The sequence below is a fragment of the Doryrhamphus excisus genome, chromosome 2, assembly GCF_030265055.1.
Source record: "Doryrhamphus excisus isolate RoL2022-K1 chromosome 2, RoL_Dexc_1.0, whole genome shotgun sequence".
NCBI lineage: Eukaryota > Metazoa > Chordata > Actinopteri > Syngnathiformes > Syngnathidae > Doryrhamphus > Doryrhamphus excisus.
Window position 1 is genome coordinate 125,217 of NC_080467.1, and position 21,150 is coordinate 146,366.

The 21,150-nt window shown below is 37.7% G+C and overlaps 1 protein-coding gene across 1 annotated transcript; it reads right to left on the reverse strand.

Moving 5' to 3' along the window:
• Window positions 1–1,547: 1,547 nt before the first annotated feature.
• Window positions 1,548–20,392, reverse strand: slc1a4 (solute carrier family 1 member 4). The gene is made up of 8 exons (XM_058065156.1): window positions 19,808–20,392; window positions 12,618–12,660; window positions 11,225–11,290; window positions 9,435–9,601; window positions 9,111–9,344; window positions 8,127–8,321; window positions 7,276–7,410; window positions 1,548–6,185 (listed from the first exon to the last, which is right to left on the reverse strand). The coding sequence occupies exons 1-8, from the start codon at window positions 20,317–20,319 to the stop codon at window positions 5,948–5,950; spliced, it is 1,590 nt and encodes a 529-aa protein (XP_057921139.1). The 5' UTR covers window positions 20,320–20,392; the 3' UTR covers window positions 1,548–5,947.
• Window positions 20,393–21,150: the final 758 nt, after the last annotated feature.

Below are 21,150 nucleotides of genomic sequence, written 5' to 3' on the forward strand. Positions count from 1 at the left end.
GATTTTCTGTAAAGACAAAATTGACAGCTCACACCAAAATTCACACTGGAGAGAAACCTTATCCTTGTTCAATGTGTCGATTTGGTGCTGCACGGAATGAACATTTGAAAAGACACATGAGAGAAACCATTTACTTGTTCTGTTTGCAGCACCGAAAAAAACCTTACAAAACACATAAGAATACACACAAAGTATACTTTGCAGAATACACTGCAAAGTAGTGTAGTACGCCATGGATGAGAAAGTGTGCCATGATGATAAGCAAGAGAGCTGGACCAGGTGAGGCTAGGCGCACAACAGGGTCCAATGTACCTCAGTTAACATCCGCCCCAGTTAGCAACCCATATTTTTGCCAACATTTTGCCTTTCATTTTTTTGTATTATTTCCTGCATGTGAAACTAATTGTCTATAAAATGCGTTAACATTTTTGAGTATCTGGAACGGATTAGTTGGATTCAAATTATTTTCTATAGGAAAATTTGCTTTGGTTAGAGTTCATTTTGGTTTGAGTCGGACTCCCTGGAAGAGATTAATGACATTAACCAAGGGCTGTCAAAGTTAACACATTACAGGAAGTTTCCTTTATCAGCAGTAGTTTCCGGATGCGCGATTAAGGTGCGCCCACCTTATTTGACTATTGGCCCACTCCGTAGTTTGAGGAAATGCAACTGTGTGGCAGTTGAGCTAGAAGCTGGAACAAAAGTGTATTTTGATTGGTAAATTTAGCTTCAAAGCTAAATTTAGCTCTCTAAATAAGCTCTCTCGACAAAACCGAAGTTATTTGGTCACTTTGTGTTGAACTGTCACAAAGTACGTTGCCAGGTTACTGGAGCGCTGCTTGTATTTTTTTTTTTGTCATTTATACAGTGGCATATTTGGCTTACAAGCAGTGGGATCACCTCTACTCCACTTTCCTTTCCCTCTCCCCTGGTGCAGGTCTTGTGTTCATGTTGTTATTGTGTACTGAATTGTTTTTTTTACAGTCCCAGACTGTATGACTTGAATTATTATAGTTTGGAATTATTTGTTTCCCCTTCCTTCTAGTAAGTTCTACAGTATGTTGCATATGCGTATGGATGAATGATTGCACTATACCACTTCCACCTCTGATAAGTGGTGAGTAAAGGCTAACTCTTATTCATATTTTACTGTTGTTGAACTGTATGTTCTTTTTCTGAAATGCGGTGTTACTTTAACCAAAACCTCCCAAAAAGACCACTAATGTTCTTTTTGTGGTTTTGGTCTTGGAACTCTAGCATGTTTTTGCCCAGTGTCTTTGAACACTGAACTTAACTAAGGCACGTGAGGCCTACAGTTCTTGTTGTGGGGTCTTTTGTGACCTCTTGGATGAGTCAACGGGGGGGAAATAATTGCTTTTCCACACAGTTACATGTAGGTTTGGATTTTTTTCTCCCTTTATAAGAAAAGATTTCATTTAAAAAACTGTTTTGTGTTCTGTTGTGTCTGTCGTTGACTAATATTTACATTTATTTGATGATCTGAGACATGAAACCAAAATGTTATATATCAAAATAAACACAGAGTAGGCTGTACCATGCCTTCTTTTTAATGATGACATAACAGCATCAAGTGCAAAAATCACAGCTACACAACTTAAGAGTAACGTAACGAGTATCTACTCATTCGAAAAACACACACTCCCTTCTAACAGCTTGTCACAAACACCAGCAGAGGATTTCAGTCAAAAAATAAGGGTTAATAACAATCAAGTATTACCAGTAGAAAGTACAAATGATACAAAAGGTTAGAACGATCAAAATAAATTGCTTGTAAATGTACTGTACACGGTATATGGTATATGTATCATGTGATTGATTGGGAGATATTCAACAAAAACTAAAAAAAACTAGCCCCCAAAATGGTTAAGAAGTCCATTGAAATATGAAGTTATGATACATTTTCCAGCATACGTGTACTTGATCCAACACTATGGTGACACGTAACAGCAAAAAATGATTTGGCTTCCTCACTTAAACATTTAAGAACAAGAAACCGGAGCACGCTCCATGTTGTCCGCCATGTATGAAAATGCAACTGAAATGTACGGTAAAAAGGGACCATTCACAAACACAAGCTTTCCTTAGCTAATCAAGTACACACCCTGAAGTGACTTTAGCCTTTATCGCCACCAGAGGGCAGTCTGTACCTCCATTTGTGTTCTACTTTAATCTGCTGCATTGCTTTACTGAAATATTTGAGTCTAAGTCAGGGGTGGGCAAACTACGGCCCGGGGGCCACATGCGGCCCACCAAACGTTTGAATCCGGCCCGCCAGTTGCTTTTAAGTATTTCAACTTTTAACATACCAGCTGGCAACATGACTTTCAAGTCGGATGTCTTATTCAGTTAAAAAATAATAATAATAAATCGTAGTTTGATGTGGTCTGATGTTTAAAGTGCTCCTGAAAAAAAGGAAACAAGAACATATAGCTGATAGTATGACAATTAAAATTAGACAAATAATTCAAGGCGTAAAATTATTTAAAAATATTAAAAAATTATTTAAAAATTATTTTAAAATTATTAAAAAATATTAAAAAGTATTATAAATATTAAAAAATTATTAAAAATTATTAAAAATTATTAAAAATTATTAAAAATTATTAAAAAATATTTAGAAATATTTAAAAAATATAAAAATCATTAAAATTATTAAAATTATAAGCGTAAAATCATGTGTGTTAAATATATGTTCTGGCCCCCCGCACAATTTTGTTAACTCAATGCGGCCCATGAGTCAAAAAGTTTGCCCACCCCTGGTCTAAGTGATTTCATAATCCATAGTAGGTGATTTGCTGATGTTAAAAAATACATTACAACAGTACAACAGTACAACAGTAATCCCTCGTTTTTCACAGTTAATTGGTTTACCACCCGACTGTGATGAAGTACATTTCCACAAAGTAGGATTCCTTATTTATAAATGGAGTATTTTCATAGTTAGAACATTAAAAAAAACTGGTTATGACATGAAATAACACCCCACGGTCGATATTATTCATCTACGAGATCACTGCAGGGACATAACATACGGCCACCTCTGGCACAGCAGGCTAACGAGTTAGCCTCTCCAATTCTAAATTTAAGAAAGCGTTCCAAATGGAGTGGGGAACAAGGGCAAAGAAGCCCAGAACTTACCACTTCCACACAGAATGTGAGGAGAACATTTTTTGCATTCTATCTCAGACATGGCGTGTCCGTCTCAGCCATGGCTTGTTCGCCTCAGCCATGGCATGTCAGACCACAGCGACCACAATACTACATGGAACTTGTCTTACAATATTTTTTGAACAATAATATATTATAATAATGATTTAATAGTTGATTTTTTTTTACTGTGATATAGTGAGGGAACACTTTATATCATTTTTTGGGGGATTTCTTCACCAAAACAAAAATTTTGCCAATCAATTAAAAGGGAGCACTGGAGTATATGATGTCATGATGTCCAACAGGGTTAAGCAACATGAAACCTTCACGTTGCACCGTGAGCAATGATGCTTTACAACTTTTTTTTTTACTAAGACGATGGTATTCTTGTGAAATTACAACATATTCTCATCAAATTACAACTTTTTTCTCTTAATATTTCAACTTTTTTGTAAAATTATTATTAATTTTCCTATGTTTGCTGCTGTGGTGTTTAGTTTTCTTGTTAAATTCTATTTTAAGAATGTGCTGCAGCTCAATAAAAAACAAGAACTTTATACCCCCCCCCCGTGGAGTAAAACCTATAATATGCCCCTCACAGTTTTAATCCAGTTTAACACATTTAAGAAAGAATTCCAGGCATCTAGTATACGTAGTATAGTACAGTGGATCCCTGCTAATTTGTGATTCCGCATCCCCGACCTTGCAAATGTGCAGATTTTTGGTTAAAAAATATAAATACCAACATTTGCCCCTCAAAAATAGGCCACTTTTTCAACACAAAACACATCTCATTTATCCCAAGTCAATAAAAATGTACAAATATGTGATAATATATGTAAATGTGTTTTTTTTTCCATATTTATGTTATTAGTTCAATGGTCCTTGAACACACCAAAGTTGTTGTTGGATGGAAAAGCTGTCAATCAGAATCAGAATTTAAACAGGTGGGCGGGGCTGTATGTCAAAAATAGACACTTTAATGGCCGCATCAATTCCTTGTCTTCTTTTTAAATAAATCTAAATCTCTACAGCCGAACGGTGGCCACACAGCTAGGAGACCTGGGTTCGATTCTCCGCTTGGTCAACTCCTCCCACATTCCAAAAACATGCTAGGTTAATTAGCGACTCCAAATTGTCCATAGGTATGAATGTGAGTGTGAATGGTTGTTTGTCTATATGTGCCCTGTGATTGGCTGTCGCCCAGCCTCTCGTCCGAAGACAGCTGGGATAGGCTCCAGCATACTAGTGAGGATAAGCGGTATAGAAAATGGATGGATCTTATTTTTTTTCTTTAATATTTGAACTCTATGCCACAAAAATTACTTTATTTTCCCTCATAATATTTTGGATTTATTCTGGTAAAATTGCAACAATTTTCTCATTAGAATTAAAAAAAAAATTTCTTGATATTTTGATATTATTGTCATAAAAATACAGCATTTTTTCCCATTTCTGCCATTATTCTTCTTAGTAATTTTCCAAAATTACTTATATGATATATGACAAAATAATTGTATGTTTGGGGCTTTATTTGTTGTTTATAATAATGTTATGATTTCTTTTTAAATTTGGCTTTATTCTTATGAAATGACTGATTATTTTTGTTATTTTTAGTTTTCCGGGCACTCCCGATTCAGACGACTAAGCCATGGAGTCTATCTTTACGGGTTAGAGACTACAAGGAGATAAATAAAGCGTGTTTTCTTTCGTCGGACTGTCAATAATAAAGCTGTTCTAAATGGGTCAATGTGGCACAGGCTCAATCGTTAGACGGGAAAAAGGGCCGAATTCCCCCATTCCGAGGGTTAATGTTTGACGTGAGGGTCAACATCAGCAGATTACCGCCAACAAGTATTTTTTTCCAAAGTGAATGTATGAAAAATGCACTAAAACAGGGGTGGGCAAACTACGGCCCGGGGGCCACATCCGGCCCGCCAGGTGTTTGAATACGGCCCGCCCAATCTTTCCAAAGTATTTAATTTAAACTCAACATACAACCTGGCATCATGGCCTGAGCCAACCTTTTGATGGTTGTATCAATTTCGTTGTTTGACATGGTCTGTTGTTTACAAAGTGCTCCTGAAAAAAGAGACACAAGCACATAATAATAATTAAAATTAAAATAATAATTATTATATTATTATTATAACTGTTATGATTATTATATGTATTATGTTAATGCAAATTATTATATTAATTATATATAATAATATTGTTATATTTGCATATTTTACATAATAATAATATAATAATTATTATTTTAATTTTATTTTAATTATTATAATATTTTTTTATTTTTAAAATATTTAAATATAAATATAAAATAATAAATAATAATAGCAGATTGCATGACAATTTTACAGATACAATAATACCAGGTGGACTGTTACGTGTAAAATATATAGTCTGCCAACCCCGGAAATTTTGTTATATCAATGCGGCCCGCGAGTCAAAAAGTTTGCCCACCCCTGCACTAAAAGGTAAAACAGGCAGGTTTGTCTAAAGTCACTAAAATAAAACAAATAAAGTTATGAAAGAGGAATCATAAAAGTCACATTAATGGGAATGTTTGTGTTGAACTTCACTAACCATGAATGAAAACAGTCAACATCAGCAGCTTTGTGCACATTTACAGCATCTACACAGACTTCATTAGTTTGGCCTATTTGTCGTTCTTCTGGAACGCGTCAAACGGGCGTTGCACCATCAGCAACATTAACGGAGTACCAAGGTCAACAAAGCGATGAATAGCATAAAAAAAAAAAACTCAAGTTCACAGTATCGACTCGATGGCTTCCGGTGTCGCTTCCGGTGCTTTGCTTTGGTGATTGACAAGAGGCGAGGTCTCCTCCTCCGCCTGGATGTTGGCCACCGCCTCCACCCTTACCTCCGCCAGCTCGCCTCCTTCTTCCTGCTGCGCCTTCTTCTTCACTTCCTGCTGGTTGATGTGATGCAGGATCCCGGCACCCAGGGCGTCACCCTCCACGTTCACCACCGTTGTTGTACGATCCCTGTGCACACACACACACACACACACACGGGATTCACACTTCATATTCCAAAACAGCGTTCCCACAGTATGGATGACACGGGAAAAGTATTTCTTTCACAGCACCTGCTGGCACATCTCAGGAAGCCTGCTTGACCTTACAGATCTTTTTTTAAATCAACGCCCTGGCCTGCTGCTTCTCCAATGGAGGACGTTTAAGACGACATTCACATACAACAAGTTATCCTCACATTCAGTGTGGAAATGGTACTTTAAAGTACTTTGTCTGTCTTCCTCACTCTCTTTGAAACACTTTCTTAAGTTCAGAATAAGTACGCTGGAGAGGCTAGGTAGTTAGCTTGCTAGCACTATGCTAGTGGCAGCCATGTGATGTAAACAAAGTCGAAGTGTAAAAGTGACCAGTCCAGGGTGTATCCCACCTCTCGCCCGAAGACAGCTGGGATAGGCTCCAGCAGCCCCCACGACCCTCGTGAGGATAAGAAAATGAATGAATGACGTGACTGTAGGGGTGTTATTTCATGTCTACAGGGCTCTAATAATATTCATTCATTTTCTACCGCATTTCCTCACATGGGTCGCGGGGGTTGCTGGAGCCTATCCCAGCTGTCTTCGGGCAAGAGGCGGGGTACACCCCTGGACCGGTGGCCAGCAAATCATAGGGCACATATAGACAAACAACCATTCACACTCACAATTTGGAGTCGCCAATTAACCTAGCATGTTTTTGGAATGTGGGAGAAAACCCACGCATGCACGGGGAGAACATGCAAACTCCACAAAGAGATGACCAACGGTGGGATTGAACTCGGGTCTCCTAGCTGTGAGGTCTGCGCGCTAACCACTTGACCGCCATGCAGCCCTCTAATAATATTAAAACCTGTAACTCCAAAAATATTCTGTTTATTGATATTGAATCCTACTTCACTGAAATTTGGGTCTGGAACCAATTATCCACCATCACCACCATCGAGGGCTTCCTGTATTGTATGTATACATACTTCCTGTATGTATTGATTAATCCAATGGATTAATTGACAAATTAATCCAATGGTTGTCACATGCGCCTAGCAAGAATTCACTGCTTTACTCACACAATCCAGTCAACAGCCAGCATGAGTGACAGATCATTGGTCGGCAGGCCGATGGCCTCCAGGATGATGGCGATGGTGATGATGCCACCAGCTGGGATGCCTGCTGCCCCGACGCTGGAGGCCGTGGCCGTCACCCTAGAAATAACGACAGAATGTTCAGGGTCGCATGGAAACGTGTATGTATACTACATCGGCTAATATGAGAGTAAAGGTGACTATAGGGGTGCTATGCATGTCTAGAGGGCTCTAATGTTACCGCTTTACTGTGATGGAGAAACTGTTTGGGACTTTGTAAATACAGTTTTTAACATTATTGAAATATGATGTACTACATGATAAAGTGAAAAAAAATATCTCCTCCCATTCCGTGTGGAAGTGGTATTTTTTTTGGCGTCTTAAGTTTCGAATAAATACATTTCAGGCTAACTTGCTAGCTCACTACACGAAATGGGAGGAGATATTTTTTTCACTCTATCCATGCCCTACATGATAGAGTGAAAAAAAATGCTATGATGAAAAAATTGCAGAGTGAAAGAATTACCACTTCCACACGGAATGGGAGGAGATATTTTTTCACTCTATCCATGTATCCACATGATAGAGTGGAAAAAATATGTAGGCCATGGATAGAGTGAAACAAATATCTCCTCCCATTCCATGTGGAAGTGGTAATTTTTTGGCATCTTAAGTTTCGAATAAATAAATTTCAAGCGAACTTGTTAGCTCAGTACACGAAATGGGAGTAGATTTTTTTTTCCACTCTATCCATGCCCTACATGATAGAGTGAAAAAAATGCTATGATGAAAAAATTACCGCTTTAACTATCGATAGTTATCGGCCTGATACTTACAGGATAGTGAAGATCTGTCCAGCGTTGAGCTCCACGTTGTTGAGCTGAGCGATGAAGACGGCGGCTATGCACTGGAAAATGGCGGCTCCGTCCATGTTGACTGTGGCACCGATGGGGAGGATGAAGCGGCTGATGCGTTTGTCCACGCCGTTGTTCTCCTCCACACACTTGATCATGGAGGGAAGCGTTGCTGAGCTGGCGACAAACGGGGAGAAGGTTTCATCAGCACCATGATCAGGTCAGAAGGTCAGAATGGGGGGGGGGGGGGTCTGGGGGTCATTCAGCACTTGTTTTAGCTTCAGTATATTAAGAGAAAAAGTCCTAATATTACAAGAATAACATCCTATAATGACAAGCATAAAGTTAGATTATGATGTGTTTTTTTAAGTTGTGATATTATGAGAAACAAACAAAACAAACACATTTTCGGATGTGGAAAAGCGATAATATTCACAGAATAAAGTCAGGATATGATGTCATAATTAAGTCATAATTACGTGACAGGAAATAAAAAAAAACAACAGCAGAAATGGAAAAATATGCTGTAATTATATGGAAATTAAGTCAAAATATTAAGAGAAAAAAGTTGTATTCCAACGACAAAAAATGTTGTAATTTTATGAGAATAAATTGTAATATTATGAAGACAAATAATGTTATTTTATTACATAGGAGAATGAAGTATTGAAGAAAAATATGCTATTATTTAAGTCAGGATATTAAGAGAAACAAATTTAGGAAGTTGTAATATGGGAAGAAAATATACAAAAATATACCAAAAGGAGTATCATGAAGATTATTATCAAAGAAAGTTGAAATATTATAGAAAATATTTGGGAAAAAATTGGAAAAAAATAGCATCTATCACACAGCTGAGATGGAAAAAGTTAATATTTACATTTGCCTATAATAAAGTTAGCTCCAATATATAACAGAGACCTAAATATTGATGATAATAATAATAATAATAAAGTACAGTCATACCTGGAACAGGTGGCGAAAGCGGTGGTGAAGGGCGTAATGAGGCCCGACAGGAAACTGAAGGGGTTCTTGCGCGTGAAACCAAAGTAGATGAGAGGCAGGATGATGCCACCATGGATGATATGGCCCAGGATGGATGCAAAGATGTACTTCCCCAGGCTAGTGACCAATAAAACCACATCTACCATCTCCACAATCTTACTGGCCACCAGGAACATGATGCCAAAAGGGATATACCTGAGTAGATATGCAACATTTCTAAAGATCATCTTATCTTCTGATGGTTGTCCAATTATGACTCGAAACCTTCTGGTTCCAAGTACTCACCACATGATCCAGGACACAAGTACCATGGTTGCCTCGTTGAAGGCATTGAAGAAACGGATAAGTTCCTCGCCCTCATCTCCAAGCTTCCTGAGCGCCACGCCAAACACCATGGCGAATAAGACCAGACCCAGGATGTTCATGCCGTCTGCCTCCGTCCCGACGGGCACCTGAAAACACACGACGTAGAACCTGAAGCTCTTCTGTCACGGATGCCGCCTTGTTTGGTTATCAGTAGGGCCTTTCTCTTGGGTTCAGGATCAGCCTTTATTGACTAATAATAGATCATATTCAACCATGAAACAACATGATTTATTATAAACGGATCTATTTGTTCAAAACTGTGATGGAGAAACTGTTTGGGACTTTGTAAATACAGTTTTTAACATTATTGAAATATGATGTACTACATGATAAAGTGAAAAAAAATATCTCCTCCCATTCCGTGTGGAAGTGGTAATTTTTTTGGCGTCTTAAGTTTCGAATAAATACATTTCAGGCTAACTTGCTAGCTCACTACACGAAATGGGAGGAGATACTTTTTTCACTCTATCCATGCCCTACATGATAGAGTGAAAAAAAATGCTATGATGAAAAAATTGCAGAGTGAAAAATTACCACTTCCACACGGAATGGGAGGAGATATTTTTTCACTCTATCCATGTATCCACATGATAGAGTGGAAAAAATATGTAGGCCATGGATAGAGTGAAACAAATATCTCCTCCCATTCCATGTGGAAGTGGTAATTTTTTGGCATCTTAAGTTTCGAATAAATAAATTTCAAGCGAACTTGTTAGCTCAGTACACGAAATGGGAGTAGATTTTTTTTCCACTCTATCCATGCCCTACATGATAGAGTGAAAAAATGCTATGATGAAAAAATTGCTGAGTGACTAAAATTACCACTTCCACATGGATTGGGAGGAGATATTTTTTTTTCACTCTATCCATGCCTTACATGATAAAGTGGAAAAATATGTAGGACATGGATAGAGTGAAAAAAATATCTCCTCCCATTCCGTGTGGAAGTGGTAATTTTTTTCTCTCTGCAATTTTTTCATTAGAGCATTTTTTTCACTCCATTATAGAGTGGATAAATATGTAGAACATGGATAGAGTGAAAGAAACATCTCCTCCCATTCCGTGTGTAAGTGGTAATTTTTTCACTCAGCAATTTTTTCATCATAGCATTTTTTCACTCTATCATGTAGGGCATGGATAGAGTGAAAAAAAATATCTCCTCCCATTACGTGTAGTGAGCTAGCTACATGATAATGTGGCACATATAGACAAACAACCATTCACACTCACATTCATACCTATGGACAATTTGGAGTGGCCAATTAACCTAGCATGTTTTTGGAATGTGGGAGGAAACCGGAGTACCCAGAGAAAACCCACGCATGCACGGGGAGAACATGCAAGGGTGGAACTGAACCCTGGTCTCCTCCTAGCTGTGAGGTCTGCGCGCTAACCACTCGACCACTGTGCAAGCTGAGCTGGATAATGATTAACAAAAAAGGACTGGGTCAAATCCTGATGGTTGTAGTCAGCCATTGTCTGGAGGGATTTCATTGTTCTGCCAGTTCATCCCCTGTCTCCTGGGGGCTGGAGGGGGGGGGGGTGCACATCATGACCCATGGCAAAGTAAATACCATGGACTCATGCCAAAAGTGGATGAATAAAAGCATTACTCTTGTTTTGGAATGAACGTTCTGGAGAATGAATATTCTTTGCTTTGTCTTTTTTAGCTGTTTTTATATCTTTATAACGGGTTTTCATACATCTACCTTTTGGTAGATGATGGTGCCATTGGTGTCGTTTCCTGAAGCAACCATCTTGTAGCCGGTGGCGTACTGCAACACAGTAGAACACATTAGGAATGTCTGGTAAAGAAATACGCAACGATTGGTATGATGATTATGGCAATTGTTATCATAACAGAAACAAGGCATTAGTAAACTTCAGAAATGAAGAAAAAAAAAAACATAGAGATGAAATGTAAATCTGTCTTGCTGGTTTAATCCAGAGTTGGACCTCTTCCACATTGGGGGGGGTGGGACTGGATGGAGATCGGATTGCACTCAGTGACCTGGCTGCACTTTGAAACTCGCTTTTCTCTCCATGCAACAAGTCCCTGAGTTTATGATTATATGATTTATATGATTCACATCTACGGTTTTTAGACTAGGGCAGGGATACCTGCTTTTTTTTCCCCATGATGGCTGCATATTAAAAATCTAAACTCAAGTATTTCTACTTTCTGATGGTATTTTTTCCTTTAGTATTATGACTTTATTTCTGTAAAATTTTGACTTGATTCTCGTAATATTATCTTTTTTTTCTAACCTAATTTTCCAATAAGTCCAATTTTCCAATAATTTGTTTTGCTTGATTCTCAAAAGTTTTATTTTTACTTAAGTATTTCCACTTCATGTTTCTGCATTCTATATTCTACAAATATTTACTTCATAATATTGGGACTTTTTTCTTCTAATATTATTTTTTTTTCTCTGAATATTATGACTTTATGTTCCTATAATTATGGTAATTTTTATATTTATTATATATATTATATAATATTATATATTATATTTTGATGTTGTTTTATTTAGTTTTCTAGTTTTTTTAAATCAATGTATCTGTCAATCTATAAAAGAAATGCTAAAAAAAAGTGTTAAAAGTCATAAAATATTTTATAAATATTATCAGTAAATAAAATAAAATAATATTAAATTAAATTAAATTAAATTAAATTAAATTAAATTAAATTAAATTAAATTAAATTAAATTAAATTAAATTAAATTAAATTAAATTAAAATAGTGACAAATATGTTTTTTTAGCTGAGCATATAAGTGTTCTCATTTGATCATCTTAGCAGACATAACGATTGTAGAAAGTCATCCGTATTCCAAAGCAGTGAGACCAGGCGGGTTGCTAGGCCGCCTGGAATGGAATGATTTCGCCATGGAAACGGTTGGCGAGTCCTCATTAAGAGGCATTACGGGGGCCGCGAGCACACCAGCGTGGATTTACGCCGGCTGTAAATGAACGTGGAGTGGCATCCGTGCGGCCGCAGAAATAAATTCTAGTGAATAATCTCCCTCGGGGAGACTCGAACACAAACACTAAAGGTGAAGAGAGCGCGGGATGAGGTCATAATTGAAGCGCTGGCACTCACAGAGCGGAAAGCAGCAGCCACCAGATTGGACGGGAATAGGTTCCTGGAAAATATTTGGACAAGAGGTTAGACATACAAGGATGAACTTTTTTTCACGATTCCATTTCATCTTTGGTGTCAATTTCTCTCGTCTTTTATTAAAACAAAACAAGGTTTGTAGATAAGATAATGTATGACCATAAAGTCCACACATTACTTCCATCTTGTTTTGCGGTGTTTCGTGTGTGTTAATGTTCGACATGTCTCACACGGAGCATGTCAGGACCTCGGATGGTTCAAACCAGGTGAGTCCAAAACACACTAGTTCTCACCTTTGTCATCAAAATGCAACTTTCTTTGGATTATTATTGAGTTGAGAAAGTTTACATTGGAAATACAAGCCATAGCACAACATGGAGGTGGCGTCCATGTTAGTCTTTGGCAACATGTCACCACGTCTTCAGTGTAAGGTAAAAGTAACCTTAAATATCTCATTCTCAATTCATTACTAAAGAAAGTGAGAATATGAAGTGAGAATGTAAACATTTTAACTCGTTACGAGGCATAAAGAGGTGATGACGCAACCCCACAATAGAAGAGCGCATGTTTGGTGCAGCTTTAAGCCAAAACAAACGGCCACAAGGTGGCAGAAGTTTTCTATTTTCTAAGAACTCAGACTGCAACTTTCCCTGTAGAAATACACGCCGCACATCAACCAGGAAGTGAAATTTGAACGTATTCTCACATGCGCACAAACGCATGCACACGCACAGGTCAGTTCCAAATAGGACAATTGTAAATGGTTCATGGTGGTACTGTATATTTGTCTTTTTTTTTCTTTTTTCCCCAAATAAGTCCTACCTATATATTTTTTTATATATTTATTTTATTAAAAATAAAATGAAATAAAATAAAAAGAAATGAAATAAAATGAAATAAAATGAAATAAAATGAAATAAAATAAAATAAAATAAAATAAAATAAAATAAAATAAAATAAAATTAAATAAAATAAAATAAAATAAAATAAAATAAAATAAAATAAAATAAAATAAAATACAATTAAATTAAATTAAAAGGTTCATGGTGGTACTGTATATTTGTATTTTTTTTCTTTTTTCCCCAAATAAGTCCTACCTATATATTTTTTTATATATTTATTTTATTAAAATAAAATAAAATAAAATAAAAAGAAATAAAATGAAATAAAATGAAATGAAATAAAATAAAATAAAATAAAATGAAATAAAATAAAATGAAATAAAATGAAATAAAATGAAATAAAATGAAATAAAATGAAATGAAATTAAATTAGTAGGTTCATGGTGGTACTGTATATTTGTATTTTTTTCTTTTTTCCCCAAATAAGTCCTACCTATATATATATATATATATATATATATATATATATATATATATATATATATATTTTTTTTTTTTTTTTAATATATAAAATAAAATAAAATAAGTAATTAAAATAAAGTAATTTTTCTTTTTTCCCAAATAAGTTAAACATTTTTCCTTGGTGGGTGGGGGTTCAGATCTGCTTGGTTAAGATTAAGGGCTATATAAATAAACTTAGCTTGACTCTAGTCCTACCTATAGCCAACACAACCTATAGCAGTGGTTCTCAATTATTATCATGCCCCCACTGGGGGACAGAAATGTTTTTGTGCCCCCCCCCCCTTTGAAATACTATATTGGGAAACTATAATATCTATTTATTTATCTGTACTGTACAGACTGAACCAGTCAAAAGCAACAAAATGGAGAGCGGTGAAGCATACAAGCGTACTTAATGCTAAGAGTCCACTGGGCCGGCGCCAGTTGGTGCCAGTTGGTGCCAGTTGGTGCCAATGCAATTTGCCGTGTCGCCAATAAGGCGCCTGGTGGCGTTCGGTGGCTCAAACTGCCTCCCAACTGGCTCGTGGTGGCCCGTAACGGCGGCAAAAATTGAGTTTGGCGACAAAAAAAAATTGTCAAATGTTTAATTTATCTTTGTCGTGGAAGTGGAACCAAATGTCGCAAACAATCCGCCTATTGGAATCCACTGGAATGTAATGGCGCTAGCCAAGTTGCACCAATGATGCTAGGAGTCCAATGGCGCCGAATGAATGTTCGCTCGACATGTTGCCATGTTGGACTTTTTTCCCTCATAGGAAAACTGGCACCGACCAAGTGGGCTCTTTCACGTTGCATGCCAAGTACAACAAATTCCTACATGTTGGCAGGTCTGCACTAATATTGAATATTATTGTGTCTATTCTTAACTTTATACTCCTCTTAATCAATGTTTACAAGACAGTGTGCATCTCTAACCAGTTTGCCTCACACAACCACTTCCACACAAAATGGGAGGAGAAACTTTTGTACAACGATGACCTCTTGTCAGTCACGCAGACTTTGTCACGTCCAGCACCTCTTTGGTCTTTCCCACAGACACAGCGCCGAATGTGTTTTTCATTGTTATCAGTAAAACCCACAAAGGATTATGGGAAGCTGTGGGCCCTTTCCTCGTGCCCATGTGTGTTTAGGGCAACTTTATCCCTGAAGGTCACATGACTCGGCGCCAAGACACACAAGCTTTTACAACATTTATTCTCACGCTTCGAACACAGCTGGGGGCTTGACTACATAAAGCCGTGATGACTCAATAAATGCTGCCTCAGCGGTTTCACACGCCGCCGATACGGGAAGACCGACGCTGTCCGAATATTAGGGATTGGCATACTCGGCACACTCATATATAAAACAACCATATCAGGATGTAGAGGAAAACTGCACTTTTTCTACAATTGTGCCCATCATACACTGTCTTTTCTGTGAGTTCTAAAGATATAAAAACAGGTAAAAATAGGCAACTAAGAATGCATGTAATGGGACACATCTATTTTGCCTACAAATCACCATTTACATAATGTGACCTGCATATTAACCAGCATATGTAATGTAATCGGTCATACTTAAATATGATCAAAATAGTAAATATTATCATACATGTACATTAAGTGCATCTTTTTACAATAGTAATGGAATAAAACTCTCAATTTGGTATCTTCGTAATGATATATTCATATTGTATTAAGTAATACAATATATTTTTTAAATAAAAATAACACAAAATAAAGTGGTTAGCGCGCAGACCTCACAGCTAGGAGACCCGAGTTCAATTCCACCCTCGGCATGGAGTTTGCATGTTTTCTCCGGGTATTCCGGGTTTCCTCCCACATTCCAAAAACATGCTAGGTTAATTAGCGACTCCAAATTGTCCATAGGTATGAATGTGAGTGTGAATGGTTGTTTGTCTATATGTGCCCTGTGATTGGCTGGCTGGCCACCAGTCCAGGGTGTACCCCGCCTCTCGCCCAAAGAAGACAGCTGGAATAGGCTCCAGCACAGAATGTGTTGTGTACAGCATTTTTTCGGGGGGGGGGGGGGGGGGGGGGAATTGTACCGATATCATAATATTAATATTAAACATTAACAATGTTAATAATAATAATAATAAATAAATAAATAAAAATACATTTTATTTGTATAGCGCTTTTCAGAGTACTCAAAGACGCTTTACAGTCGAGAAAAAAATAAAAATAAAAATATAGAGTTGAGTAAAAACTGAGTAAACGATGCATTCAAATACAATATCCACACATTCATTCAGAGCTAAAAAAAAAAAAAAAAAAAACGGGGGGGCAAACAGGTGGGTTTTGACTTGTTTTTTGAAGGTGGGAAGGTCGGGTGAATGGGGCAAAGAGTTCCAGAGGGTGGGGGCAGCGATGGAGAAGGCTCCCCAGGTTCGGAGTTTGGTCTTAAAGGGGAGTGCCAGGAGGTTTGAGTCTGGGGAGTGAAGGGGACGCGGGGGTTAGGTGGCTATATCTTGTCCTGAGTGGAAACTTTACTGGGCGCAGATGGATGTTGTTGGGAATGTCATAGGAATACGATACGATGATACGCTTTCATATTCACAGGTGGTCCTCGTCGGGTAACCATAAACGCATCCCGGGCCCGCCGAGGGTCAACAAGTTCAGTCACAAAGTGAACGAAATCAAAGTGAACACCAAGTTACACATCAATGAAAATCATTGCCAGCATACGTGTGCTTCTGACTGTTGCGAAACGTTGCGGTGTTGTTGTGCACGCTACTGTGCAACCAGCTTAGCCAAACAAACGAGCTAACCAACCAACCAACAACATTGTAAAAAAAGTAATGTTGGGAAGAAAAACACACACGCGGTCCAGCTGCTGTGGAGATAAGCAACAAGTGCCGCCTAAATCAGTCAGGACTACACAGCTGAACCCTCTAAATACTTTCTTCTCCAGCACCTGACACCTTCTGTAAACATGCTGGGAATTTATCATCGGCTTTTCTACGCAAAAAAATAATATAAGCAAAAAACATACGAAAAAAAATTTAATAAAAATTAATAAAATGAATTAATAAATAAAATAAATTTGCTGTGCTATATATATCACTATATTGACACTTACTATGGTACCCATTATGGCATTGGATGCTCATATCACCTTGCACTTCGATACGTGACAAAAAAAAAATGTATTACATTTTTTTTTTTAATTACATTTTAAAAATTTTTAAAAAATCGTACACCTTGTACTTCGGTACGTGACTAAAAATTAATTAATAAATAAAAATTTAACAAATAAAAAATACAAAAATTCTTAAACTATATTACGAAAGCAGGAAGTGAACAAATGTAACAGTTACTGATTGTAAAAGTACCAGATGGAGGGGTAGGATTTAATAAGCTTTGCTTCTTCCTACTCCTTTTGGACATGTGGAACTGGGAACTGATTATGGGATGCACTCAATTGTAATCTGATGCATGTTCTAATTAAATAAAACCATTACCATTACCATTACCATTACCATTACCATTACCTTGACTGTTCAAATAATCACAGTGAGACATCCCGCAAAAACATAATATAAGCAAAAACATACAAAAAAAAATAATAATAATACAAGCGACGCAACAATTTGAATTGATATTTTCCAATCAAACCGACAGCGTCTGAATTAATGTTTTACAACGTTCCGAGTTACGACGTTCAGTGGGTGACAAACGCACCCCCACTAAGTGAACGCCGTAATGCACGAAGAGCACCACACATGCACACACCACACGTGCATGTGAAGGTTTTTGCTTGTCTAGACAAGGACACAATAACCAACTCATAAGCGTGGGGGGGGGGGGCTTCTCTGACCCGACCAATAAACTGACATGATGCTAAGCTAATCAGTACGGTACTAGGAAGCGTTCCGCTTCCACACCGGCCATTTTTCCCCTCCTTAGAACTACTTTAACATCCCCAAATTCCCTACAAGTCTGACAGCCAACCTAACTATGGATGACCCGAATCCACTCCACTACGGTACTGTACGGTGTACCCAGCAGACTAAGAAAAAGAAAGTGAAATTACACATCATAAAAGTCAATATTAGCTGCATGCAACCATCACCCCCACCACAAAGATATAAGGAAAGTATCCTTGAACATGTGAAAGGATCTGTCATAATTAAGCAGTGTAAAATATCACACACAAATCTTGAAGCTGAAACACCCAGCTGTCTTCTTTGGGCGAGAGGCGGGGTACACCCTGGACTGGTGGCCAGCCAATCACAGGGCACATATAGACAAACAACCATTCACACTCACATTCATACCTATGGACAATTTGGAGTCGCTAATTAACCTAGCATGTTTTTGGAGGAAACCGGAGTACCCGGAGAAAACCCACGCATGCACGGGGAGAACATGCAAACTCCACACAGAGATGACCGACGGTGGAATCGAACCCGGGTCTCCTAGCTGTGAGGTCTGCATGCTAACCACTTCATGTCAACAAATCCAAACAATCCCTTTAATCGCACTTAATTCTTCATATAATGCACGCAGACTGTTGAACAACCGAGAAAAGTCCAAGCCATCGGGAGCACAAGACGAGGAAAAAGCAGGTGGACCTCTGACATCACTTCCTGTCCAACACTTGAACATGTTTACATCAACACACATGAACACAAGTCTTATATAGTATGTCTTATTTCTCTTAAATCCTCTATATTGGCTAAAAGGAGTGTAAAGGTGACTATAGGGGTGTTATTTCACGTCTAGAGGGCTCTAATAATGTTAAAACCTCTATTTACAAGGTTGTAAGCAAATATAGCATTCATAAATAAGAAATCCTACTTTTACTTATCACTTAGGAACCGATAAATACTGTATGTAATTAAATAGAACCAACAGTCTGCATGTAAGTGTTGCGTTAGTAGCATCAACAAGTTTTTTTTAATGTATTTACTTTATTTTTACTGTAAGGGGGTTGGTTTTGTCCCGTACTGAAATCAGGCTGCACTGACCTGCTCCTCATTGGGGTCATTGAGTCATTGTGCCCGCTGACCTCAGAAAGGTCAGAGAAGAAAAAATGGTCACACTAAAAAGATGGTTTGATGATAATAGATTGTCCTTGAACTTAAATAAAACTAAAAACAGCTAAAATAATGCATAAGTAAAAATAACCAATTAAAAATAAAAAAAATGAAAAAAAATAAAAACCATTAATAAAAAATTAATAAATTTATAAATAAAATAAATTTGCTAAATACAAGGATGAAGAGTCTTGAACCAGTCATGATGTGCTATATATATCACTATATTGACACTTACTATGGTACCCATTATGGCATTGGATGCTCATATCACCTCGTACTTTGGTATGGGACAAAAATAAATAAATAAATAAAAATAAAAAAAATAAAAAAAAATAATGAAATTTTATAAAATAAATTATGTGACAAAAAATAAAAAAATTACATTTAAAAAAAATTATACATTTTAAAAATTAAAAAAAATCGTACACCTTGTACTTCGGTACGTGGCTAAAAATTAATTAATTCATAAAAATTTAACAAATAAAAAACACAAAAAAATCTTAAACTATATTAGGAAAGCAGGAAGTGAACAAATGTAACAGTTACTGATTGTAAAAGTACCAGATGGAGGGGTAGGATTTAATAAGCTTTGCTTCTTCCTACTCCTTTTGGACATGTGGAACTGGGAACTGATTATGGGATGCACTCAATTGTAATCTGATGCATGTTCAAATGAAATAAAACCATTACCATTACTTTGACTGTTCAAATAATCACAGTGAGACATCCCGTATAGACGATCTCGATGTGAAGCGTATTACCTGGCCAGGTCCAGAAACGAGTCCGTGGTCTCTTTATCGCTGCTGACGCTCTCCAGACCGAGGCTGTTGGTGTTCAGTGACCCGGCACCCACGCCGGGTTTGATGATGAACGCCAAGGCCACCCCGATCCCGGAGGCGATGAGAGTGGTCACCAAGAAGTAGCCCACCGCGATGCCGCCCAGCTTGCCCAGGGAGCGGGTGTCCAGGCTGGCGGCGCCGGAGACGAGGCTGCACACCACCAGAGGAAGAATGATCATCTTCAGCATCCGGAGGAGCATCTCGCCCGGGAAGGCGAAGTAGGTCATCTCCGCTTTGGTCAGGTCCATGTTTCGGACTATCATTCCCAGCCCGACTCCCACCAGAACTCCGGAGACCGTCATGAGAACCAGGAGGTTCTTGGTCAGAAACTCCAGTATCTTCTCCCTCATGCTCTTAGGGGCGCCTTTCTCCCCGGAGGTCCGATCCACGGGAGCGGGGACGGCGTGGCCGTTGATTTCGCTCTTTTGCTCCATTTTCTTACTGTGGGAGCAGCGCGGGAAGATCGGCGTGTTCTCTCGGCGTGGCTTGGATGAGACCACGAGCCGGCGTGACCGCTTATGGGTGGGCGGATCGATGACGACACAAATGTCGACGCTGTCGATACCGAGATTGCATCATTGCCGATAGTCTCGTATTCGATATGATATATCGCGATATCATTTCCATTTACAGTAAATAGGTTACATTCACTTGCATTGGCTTCCATTAATATTAGTTGTGGTGCATTCACGGACAGCCAAACTAGGAGGAAAATCTCATTGCTTGACCCAAAAACAATCAGTGAAGCATGAAATCATAAACACGTAATAATGATACACTGTTGAAGGCGCCATTGTGGTCATATTTACAGTCATATTTACAATCATATAATGTGAATATCATTCACAGTAACACATTGCATAATCACAGTAATGGACTGCTCGTCATACAGTAACTATTGTTAAAGTGCAGTAAAATATTGTAATTCCATTCACAGTCAATTACTTATTATTTATGGACTGGTTTTACTGTGAAAGTGTGTGTAATTTACAGTACTCTAATGTGAAAACATTTACAGTAAATTAGTGTGAATACTACAATACTCCAGAATAGAATCACAATACTTTATTGTAAACAAAGATGACAGTAATGCACTGTCAATAATACAGTACCAAAGTGTGGAAATCACAAAGATTTGTTACAGTGTAGGCTTTTAACCGTATTATCATTATCAGTATTATATTTAATATTATTCATATTTTCCACATGCTATATGTGTTTTCTTTATATTCTTATGACATTTTACTGATATTAGGTTGTAGTTA

Excerpts from the sequence above, each read along its gene's own strand:
- slc1a4 (XM_058065156.1), bottom strand. The coding sequence starts at position 20,319 with ATGGAGCAAAAGAGCGAAATCAACGGCCACGCCGTCCCCGCTCCCGTG. Across the intron at positions 12,661-19,807 it reads TCGTTTCTGGACCTGGCCAG|GAACCTATTCCCGTCCAATC; the intron begins GTAATACGCTTC and ends AATATTTTCCAG. Across the intron at positions 9,345-9,434 it reads CTTGTGTCCTGGATCATGTG|GTATATCCCTTTTGGCATCA; the intron begins GTGAGTACTTGG and ends ATATCTACTCAG.